An 11282-nucleotide genomic window follows, 5' to 3' on the forward strand; every position below is an offset into this window, starting at 1 on the left:
CATAAGCCTGGTTACCTTACTTAGTGGTATTCCAAGCAGCACACTTGACAAGTTGTCCAGAACACGGCAGCTCCTGTTTTAACTAGGACGCCGCGTCGCAGTCATATTTTACCGATTCTGAAGGAGCTCTATTGATTACAGGTAAAATACAAGTTACAGTACAAGGTATTGACCCACACCTTTAAGGCTCTACAACATCAGTCCCCTGCCTATATAAGGGATATTATAGAAGTGTATATAATAGAAACCTATGATCACAAGACACGCTGTCACAGGTTGTGGCAAAGACTTAAACCGTGATGTATGGCAATTGGAGCTCCCAAGCTTTGGAACTCCATTCTCATTAATACTAGGGAAGCTGACGCGGTAACTGCTTTCAAAAGACAACTTAATTCCCACTTCTTTGTACAACATTTCGCAAACTGACAATACATTTATTTTCCTTTTCATGTCACAGCGTAGAACAATATTTTATCCCAGGATCACTAGATTTTTTGTAAGTATGAAATGTTTGTAGTGTTTTGTTTTATCTATATGTTTTACAATTATGTTCTTTTTTATTACTATAAAAAGCATTTTTGTTTGTGTTGAATTTGTAATGATTTGTATTTTTTGCAATGTATTTCTGTAATGCACATTTGAACGTGTACATATGCATGAAAAAAGTGGCTTATAAATATGGTATGATGATAATAATTGTGCTTATTGCTATAGAAATAATGCCTTATTATTTTTGTACATATTTGCGTACTCTTAGTTCCAGTTCGAAGATGTGCGAATGCGGAGGAAATCCTTGAGGTCGAAACGTTTATGGACGAATATACATTTGTAGTAAACACAGTTAACATTATCCTTTGTCTTTTCGTTTCCGGCTCTCGGACGAGTAACACATCAGAATTCACTAACAAATTTTAAATCGTTTTCCATCGTACATATTAAAAAGCAAAGACACCTGGACCAGGAAAGGGGTAAAGGAAGAGGAGAATTACTACTTGTGAGGATTAAGAACGGGATGGAGACAGGCAACAATTAAGTAGAACGGATCGGGGAACGTCACCACTGAATATAAGCCACAAGACACCAGACGAGCGTTGCAATTGTAAGATGAGAAACCGCCATCTAGCTGTAATCGTAAGAAATTTTTTATTGATTTTTAGTTCTCAAAAAAATAACATAGCGCTAATAATTTAGTTAGACAGGCAAATCCAGATATGGTTAGTTGTAGACGGGATCATTTATCCATGCATGTCCATGATTCTGTGCCAACAAAAGTAAAGAATCACCAATATGTCAATCTTGCTATGTTGCTTAAAGGTGGTGTCGAATTGTCCCAGCATGAGGATGGATGTCTTTTGACACTTAGTGATAAGGGTCAGCTGCAAACTTGTAATTGTGGGAATATGTCCGAAAAAAATTCAGTTGAACGTTGGACTGATGCATATTTGATATATAGCAGTATTTACCTGTCCGCTCATCCTGAAAGTATTCAGGACATTTTAAAATATAAGTCGGTAATACGAGAAGCAGCACAAAAACAAACTGGTTTCAGTTGGCGTACATACAACGAGCAATTAGGTTAAGGCAAGGCGGGAATTTACAATCATGGGTCCAGATAATACAGACTTGTAGTTCCGATGTTTTTTATTATCTCAGTTGCATTTGGTGGCTAAACCGTCAGTATCTACACGAATCCAAACAGTCAGATATGGATTTATATTGATATAAGGATTTCAACAGAGGTTTTTGTCAGTGGCCTAACTGTATACTCATAAATGTAAAATCGGGTTTTCCTATTATAATGGCAAGTTTAATTGCCCGCAAGCTGGGATTAATAACAAGTTATTAAATTCAGAGTATCCAGCAAGTAACACGTGATGGGATACCTTTTAATAGATCCTTTCGGGGAAATAGGGGCCAGAAATTCTGCACGAGGACATTTTACAAAATAAGAAAAATCATCAATGATCAATTCAACTTTATCTTTAAAACAACTTGAAAAAATTCTGTTTACACCAATAAGGAAGAATCAGAATTTCTATTTAATGTTTTTTAAAAACGGATTTCCATTAAATTATGAAGGTCCGCGGGAACCGGTTGAATAAAAAAATGAAATCGGCAGACAAAAAGCCAACAATTGTGCGTAAAAAATAGAAAAAGAGGTAAACTTAGGTCGTCTGGCTGGCCCATTTATCACACGACCAATAGGGCTACATCTACGCGCATTTCTATTCTGGAATTTCCTATAAAATTATGAGAAATGTATCCATTTAAATTAATGTTACTTGAAGAATTAGTCAAGGATTCAAATAAAAAACAAATATCATATTTTGACAAAACGTTAACAAATAAAGGATCATCGTTCTTGCTCATGGTAAGCCCATTTATATTCCACGACAAGATCATGAGTTCTTCCCCATCGTGCCCCTATCCCAGACTGGACGGCCGTCAATGTAGAGCGTGTCGTAGGCATTCAGAGTTGATAGCAACTCAGACATATTCATTTGATTTAAAAAGATGTCATCAAAATCTAATTGTTTTGCAATAAAGTCATCTAATCTACTTTTGAAGTCCATTGTACAGTACCTGCTTTGACTGGAGGATGAGACGTATTATTTAATCATTTTAAACATCAAGACAACAAATAACGGTGTTGAGAAGGAATGTTTTCTTATGTTAAATGCGGTACATTTGGCAAAACCAGTGTTCCGCCTTCGAAGAATTAAAGTGTTGTTATATATTTTAACGAATGCATTAGTGATGACTTATTATGTATTAATGTTTAATATATTTCAAGATTACCCTTGTTAACATAAATTTGATTCGCTTTAATAATTTGAAAAATGCGAAATTATATAACAACAAATTTATGATAAGTGTAACTATCTGATTCAAATCCATATTTTCGATCTTGTCTCAGTGGATATGAGAACAGTCATAGAAAGCCGTACAATTCTGATGTATGGAATAACAGTTTTATCACGAACATAACTTAGAGTCCCCAAACAAATACAATGTTTTAGCTGGGGATATAGAAGACTTATCGTAAAAAATATCCATTCAAAATCATTTAACAATCGCAACTTGGAATGTCTTCAGCAAGTTATCTTAGTGATTTCTTAAACGATAATAGTATAGATGTTTGCGGCATTAGTGAACATTGGTTGTATAGTTATGATTTGCATTTTTTAAATTGTATCAATAAAAATTATATAAGCCATGCACAGTCGGACCCGGATTTAGAATTAGGAAGTAGGCGCAAAGTTGGAAAAGGTGGATTATCTATATTATGGAATAAGAATATAAATCATATAGTTTCTCCATTAAACCTAAATAGTCATCATGTTATAGGTATTGAGATTATGACACAGCCTGGTTGTTATATGTATGTATTACAAGTATATTTACCATGTAAAAATCATTCATCAAAAGTATATATTGACTGCTTAGAAGAATTTGAATGTATCATTTACCTGTATATTGACAGAGGAAGAATTCTCATAATGGGCGACTATAATGCTGAACTTCCTTCCCGATCACAGTCACCTAACATACCTATAGACATGCGAAGTAGACTTCTTTTAAATCTAATGTCAACAATTAAGATGGTGCCTATTAACACAACTGAATTGTGCTCGGGAGCTCAGTTTAGCAATATACCATACAATAGCGATAGAGAAACTTTAATTGACCATATATTTCTACAGGAGTTAGACCTAGTTAATGTAACTTACTGTCACATTTTTGATGACAGTTCGACAAATGTTTCTACTCACCGCCCTATTTGCTGTAACATTAACCTACAGAATGAATTGCCAAAATGTGCTGATTTTCCACGTAATATGATGAATTGGCACACTGTCAAAGACAGTCACATTGAAAATTATAAACTTCAAATAACAGAAGACAAAAAACTGCGTATGTCTTTTGAAACAGAAATATTATCTAACAAAGCCATTGACAATTTGTATAATTCTATCGTCAGTGCCATTAACAGTGCTAATGAAAACTGTATACCAAAGTCTGTTTTTAAACCTTATATTAAACCTTACTGGGACGATCGGCTTAAAGTATTACATAAAATTGTAAAACATAAACGTTATATATGGATTAATGAAAACAGACCCAGAGGCAATAGTTATAAAAGCTATACAGACTATAAGAAGGCAAAACACGACTTTCGTCAATACCATAGAAATCGAGTTTCAGACTTTCTTAAACAAATGGAAAATGAAAAAGATGAAGCTGCAGATATTGACAACAATGAGTTTTGGAGGTTAATAAACCGACGAAGAAAGAAAGCGAATAGAACACAAGTGTTCGAAATGAAATTTGACGACACGATTTCCCGCACTCCACAAGAGATAAATACGGGCTGGAAAAATTATTTTGAAAAACTGTATTCGCCAGTTTATCACGAAACTTTTAATGAAGAGCATTTGCAAAACATAAACGCAGAAGTTGAGGATTTAGAAAACAAGTTAATGTCACACCAGGATACAATAATTCACAGATTCATCACAGAGGATGTTATTGAGCGTTGCCTTAAGACATGTAAAAAACGGAAAGCATGTGGAGCTGACAACGTATACTATGAAAATCTGATGTACGGAGGTTCATTCATGCTGAGCTGCCTTACAAAACTCTTTCAAAACATGGCTCGCCTTGCGCATATACCTGTTGAACTCAAACGTGGAATTATTACAACTATGTATAAAGGTGGAAGCAAGAAGAAGTCTGATCCGAATAGTTACAGAGCTATTTCATTGTGTTCAACTATACTTAAGCTTTATGAAAAGGTGCTTTTAAACTTTATAGAATCTGATAACCCTGTTAAATTAAATCCCCTATATTTACTATGCACGAGAAAATTGTTCAAAGCTTTATGCATGCTATTTAGACGTTAAGCAAGCCTTTGATCACGTGAATTATAATATCTTGATGTTAAAACTTTCCAGTGTCGGACTTGATTTTGGAATTTTAAAGATATTCAGTAATTTAACGAAGAATGCCTTCAGCTGTGTCAGATCACACGGTATTACATCGGACTGGTTCCCAGTTTTACAAGGCGCCAGACAGGGACAGGTTACAAGTGCACTGATGTATCTAATTTTCATAAATGACTTAATGAATACCATCGAGAACAATAAACATAGCCTTAAGATAGAAAACACAAGTTTTGGATGCCCAACTTCAGCTGATGATATGGATTGGAGAAGCAGAAGGAAACATCAAAAAGCTATATGCTGTAACATCCGATTTACTTGGAAGGTCGAAGGACAATCCGCTCCCATTACACACAAGTGCAGTATCTTTGGCAAATGACTTTCTACGATACTTTGCTGATAAAAGTTGAGAAATGATCTTGACAACATATCAACTGAAACACCCAATGGTAATTCTTCCTACTCAAATCCACCTGTGATTATGAATACATTTACTGCGTTCAAACCACTTTCCGAAAACGATATTTTGAAACTTGTATATGCATCAAAATCTACAACTTGTGAACTTGATGTGATACCAACTAAGAAATTAAAGGAGGATTTTTCACAACTTGCCCCCGTCGTGACAGAAATTGTAAATCGATCACTGCTATCTGGTGTGTTCCCTGAAGAATGGAAAAGTGCTGTGATAAAACCTTTGTTGAAGAAGAAAGGTCTCCTACTTGAACTGCAAAACTATCGCGGTCCAGTGTCAAATTTAACATTCCTCTCCAAAATTCTTGTAAAAGCTGCACTAAATCAAATCAACAAGCATATTGAAGCTAACAATCTCCTCCCAGCTTACCAAAGTGCCTATAGAAAATATCATGGGGTTGAAGCAGCAATGGTCAAAATGTATAATGGTCTTTTGGAAACCATAGATGAAAATCAAATAACAATCGTGGTCATGATCGACTTGAGTGCAGCGTTCGATACCATCGATATCCCGATACTGATTCAAATCCTTGACTTTGGTATACATAGCACTCCCTTGAAATGGATAGAATCTTATCTCACGAACAGAACAATGAAAGTTTTAGTCGAACAGTCAGCATCTGACACGGAGCCACTGAGGTTTGGTGTTCCGCAGGGTTCTTGTGCCGGACCAGTGATCTTTACCATGTATATATCGGCTCTCAACCGAGTGGAGCAGAAATATCCAGCTGATCTCTATGGATACGCGGACGACCACAAGATTGCGTTAAAAATTCAAGCGGGAAATTCTCAAAATGAGACAACTGTTCTTCAACAACTCGACAGTTGTCTAAATGAAATCATAAAATGGATGACAACCTTCAAACTGAAAATGAATCAGTCTAAAACTGAAATTATTATGTATGGAACAAGACAACAGTTAGCGAAATTGACCATCACAAGTGTAAACGTTGGTGGGTGTGACGTAAAATGCGTTTTTCATGTCAGAGACCTAGGTGTAACTATGACCAATACACTCAACTTTGACCATCACATTCAGAAAAAGTGACAGAAAGCTCATGTACAGTTACGAAACTTAGGGCTATACGGAAACACCTCACACAAAAGTCAACTGAATCATTAGTGCATGGATTGGTTCATTCTCACATTGACTTCTGCAACAGTTTATTTACAGAAATTCCAGCCTACCAAATCAATAAACTACAGCGAGTCCAAAATCATGCCGCTAGAGTAGTCAAGAATGCTTCCTATGAAAAACCAAGTACCGAACTTCTGAAAGAATTACACTGGCTTCCAGTTAAGGCTAGAGTCATGTTCAAAGTTTTAGTAATAGTCTTCCGTGTCATCAATGGTACAGCTCCAGTATATCTGAGGGAAATGTTTGTACCTACCCGACAACGATACAGACTTCGCTCACAAATTGACACTAACTTTAACATCCCTAGACGGCGAACAAAATTAGCAGACAGATCTATGGCAGTCGTTGGACCCAAATGGTGGAACGACCTGCCTAGCTATCTGAAAAACATTCAGTCTGAAGCCAGCTTTAGATCAAAACTGAAAACACATTTATTTAGGCAGTTTCATGAACAATGAGTGTAGTCTTGTTAAAATACAAAATATCAGAAGTGGTGTAAAATAGTATTTATACATGTCCAAATCTTTAAATCTAAGTTCTAGAATCCTGTTCATATTTTGTATGTATATATGTTAAATGTGTGTTATGTAATTGTAAAGCGCAATAGAATATTTTATAGTTTTTGCGCTATATAAATGCCATGCATTTGTATTTGTATTTTATTTGTATTTACTATCACTTTCAAAAGATGGCTTACAAGAACTCTTAAATATCTGCTACGATAACTCCTTGAAAAACGGAAGTTTGATATAGAAAGTGTAAGTTTTGGTTTTTTGCAAAATATTGTGAAAAAAAGTGTATTAAACTTTATCATTTATTTGGTGAAGTATTATATATTTCAAATGAAAAATAGAAAAAGAGTTCCATATTTTGAGTCATTTATGCATTATTTGAAAATAAGAATCAGTATAGAAAGAGAAATAGCTTTCATGTGTGGTAAAATGAACTATCATGAAAGAAAATGGTCCATGTTTAAGATAACAGCAGATGAAAATCATATTTAAAGGCAAAAAATAATAGGTATATGCATGTTTTATAAATATATACATATTCCTTTGACAGTTTATTTATAAATTTTAGAACAGTGTAAGTAAATAGAAACTGGAGACGACAAAACAAAACAAGAAAAAAAGACAAAACAAAACAAACAAACAAAATTTGACGACAAAACAAAACAAAACAAAATCCCCCCCTTTTTTTTATCTATTCCAAGTTTTTTGTTTATTATTATTATTATTATTACAGAAAATTATCTCTCATTTTTTATTCTGTTGCAAACTATAAAAATTTCATCACATATAGAAAATGATATGTTTGAGAACTTAATAAAAGTAATTTGTTATTATTCTTCTGTAGCATTTAGCTAGATATGTATTAATATGTATCATGTGATGATTATATTAAAAATAAATTATAAAAAAAAACTCCTTGAAAAACAGGTACTTCTACAATGTTACAAAAACAAAAGTCATGATTTATAACAATAATATTAACAACAATACTCAACTTACATGGCATCTTGGACCAGACAATATAGATATATCACATGAGTATTCACATCTAGGAGTGTTATGTACAGATAATATGGACTTGAATAAGGCAGTGAATGAGAGCTGTTCGAAATTGCGCAGAACTTTTTTTCAGCTTGGCTGATTGTGGTGTTCATGGTGACGGTTTACATCCCTTAACGTCAAAACACTTGTATGAAACTGTTGTTCTGACAAAAGCTCTGTACGGCAGCGAACTCTGGAATAGCTTGGCATATTCTCACTTTCAGTCCCTAGAGAGGGCTCATCGCCAGTGCGTCAAGTTCATCCAACGTATGCCAAAATATACTAAAACTGATGTTGCGTTGAGCTTACTCGGAATGTATCCTATAGAGTCTTTCATCGACAAGCGAAAATTACAGATATTTGGTCAGCTATGTGCACTTGAAAATTCAAAAAGCATTAAAATTATTTTTGTTCAAAGACTATTAACTTTCATGGCGAACCCCCAAAAAGTGTTAGGCTTTATGCCGGACATATATAGGATTTTTGGAAAGTATGGTTTAACCCATGTGCTGAACACGTATATAAAAGATGCTTCTTTTCCCACAAAAAAGCAGTGGAAGTCAATGATAACAACCTCCATACATGAATATATTGATTTTGAATACAAGAATAAACAAATATGTGATGAAAGCATAAGGAATCTGAACAGAATCCACAATACATTTGTACCATGTGCAATATGGAAATTCTGTCAACAATATAGAGATCAAGTAAATTTCTGTATAACAGTCATTTCAATAATAAGCAGAATTTTCTCGTACCAGTTTATATGTGTGTGTAAAAAGTGTAATATAGAAACTGATTCAATCGCAACTCACTTAGCGCTGTTTTGTAATGAAAATGATGCTGTACGTCATAAACTGTGGTGTTCGCTACATGATATATTAGGAGAAGAATTTGAGGTCTTTTGTAACTTAAGTCCAGATATACAATTGTTTGAATTGCTAGCTGGTCTACCATCGTTTTACATGCAAGACAGTAAAAGGATTTCTTCTTTTAAAATGATTTTGAGACAATTACATTTTATGTGCAATATTTTAAATATTTAGATTTACAAAATAAATATTTAATTTCACCTTGCATAAAATGAACATTATCCGCAATGCATTTGCTATATGGCTTTCCTCAGCAATATGCTTTCTTTTCGTTTCGCTAAGCATACTGATTAATGAGAGATCCATATAATTGAGATTCCATCAAAAGATGTACATTTGTATTCTCCTGTATTTTCATTACAATATATAATAATATTTTTGTACAAATGTAAATAACGTTTTCTATAATATGCTTAGATATGTTTTCTTCAAGTCTTATTCAATGCAATCTAAACGTTGTATGACTATAAACAGTTCATATGTATATATACATCATTTAATCACTTGCTATGTAATCGTGTTTCATAATCATATCTGTATATTTACCATATTTGCATTTATATTTTCTCATTTCTGCTTAGATTCATTGTATTCATTTTGTACATTGTATGTGACTCTTCAAATCTGGAGGAAATAAAGAAATCTTATCGTACTACAATCTATTAGAATTCGTACCAAAATGGTCCTACTGCCTTAAAAGATACGTAGATACGTAATTTCTGCTAAATTAACTTGGAAAATCACGGAACGTCACGCAACCATCAAAGCGAATGTGCACATCCTTTCTAATATAATACAGGTAAAGCCATGTGTTAAAGTCAACAAGTTACATTTTATTAGTGAAATCAGTTTGTACGCGAATAAAACTGTCTTAAGTACAAGCACAATCGTGTTTGTTCTAACACATTTAAAGGTATATTAGATTCAAATTTCAAATTTGAAAACATGAAAAATTACTTCATATAGTTTATGTACACATATGATTAACACGTTTATGTGTATTAGCAATACTATGCATTATTTTAAAAATAATACTCACTGTATGCATGTATATAGAGATGGTACATAAAAAAATTAAAATTCGTCTCTACAGATATTTTTTCAGTGTGAAAGGATAGCTAAGAGCACAAATCTATAAACTATCTTAATGTTTTTCCTCCCTTCTATGTGAAAATATATATATTTGATATAAAAAATGGCCTTCTTAAAAAAACTGAAGCAAAATTATTAAGTCTTATATTGACAGTTTTTCAATTGATTTTGTGGATTTGCCCGTACAGTCTATATAAAAAGTCTCGAACATTCTTTTGTGATTAAGTAAATTCAAAATCCAAGACTAGCCAAGAGTCTAAAACCCATAAAAACTTTCTTAGTGAAAAAGAATGGCATGCTCTTTAAAGCAAAAACCATACCAAAATTTATATGAAAGAAGTTATGTTAGTTTGATGCCATAAATTGCAAACTAATTACGGATGTTACCGTCTTTGTGATAAAGAACAATCATTTATTAAAACTGTTTTCCCCTTGCCATGAAAAGTAATGTGCTTGCTACAGTTGCTACTTTGAATCCAAAAGTTGTATTTCCGGTAGGTCTTAATTTTGCCTTTGCGTGCATTCAATAGGTCATTAGCAGCATATAATGTAAATATCGTTATATATGATTATGTTTGCTTTGATGACCTCTTATAATTGTTATACATAATTCAACCCTGCGTTTGTACTGTATGCTCTAAAATCATAATTATTTGAACGTGAAATAAAATTGCTGCTTGACACTGAACAACTGTCAATATTCGGATTTACCACAGTAGCAGTGCAATACTTACTTACGCTTATCTACAGAGCAAATGGTTCCAAAATTTAAATATCGTACTTATCAACTTTGAAATATTTTTATTGTCTGGTCATTCCAAATATTATACTATCGTTAAGCTAACTCTACTTTATGTTCAATAGTTTTAACGTTTTGGGGTAGCATGAAAGTTGGAAGAATTATAAAGAATTAAAAAGAGCCAGAAAAACAACTTGCTTGTATGAAACTCATTTTCATTCGATAAAACAAACTGTCTTGTAAGCATTCGTGAAAATAAACCCACATTTATTTTAACTTTACTCATATGAATTATTGATCAATAAAAATTAAACCATTTGTTTTTAAGATATTTATATAATCATGTTGCACATCAGATTTTATAGAATATTGCTTTAAATTATTTAGAAAGTTCTACAGATTATCTCGATTTAAAACTGAAGCAGTAAATCTATGCTATGGCGTTATACTTTTAAATTCGTGTTGACT

The 11282-nt window shown here is 33.3% G+C and overlaps 1 protein-coding gene across 1 annotated transcript; it reads left to right on the forward strand.

The window, feature by feature from the left end:
- The first annotated feature begins 3500 nt into the window (after positions 1-3500).
- Positions 3501-4904, forward strand: LOC128547637 (uncharacterized). The gene has a single exon (XM_053520677.1). It carries the CDS (start codon positions 3501-3503, stop codon positions 4902-4904), a length of 1404 nt encoding a protein of 467 aa, XP_053376652.1.
- The last annotated feature ends 6378 nt before the right edge of the window (positions 4905-11282 follow it).

Source organism: Mercenaria mercenaria, chromosome 13 (genome assembly GCF_021730395.1).
Source record: "Mercenaria mercenaria strain notata chromosome 13, MADL_Memer_1, whole genome shotgun sequence".
In the NCBI taxonomy this organism is placed as follows: domain Eukaryota; kingdom Metazoa; phylum Mollusca; class Bivalvia; order Venerida; family Veneridae; genus Mercenaria; species Mercenaria mercenaria.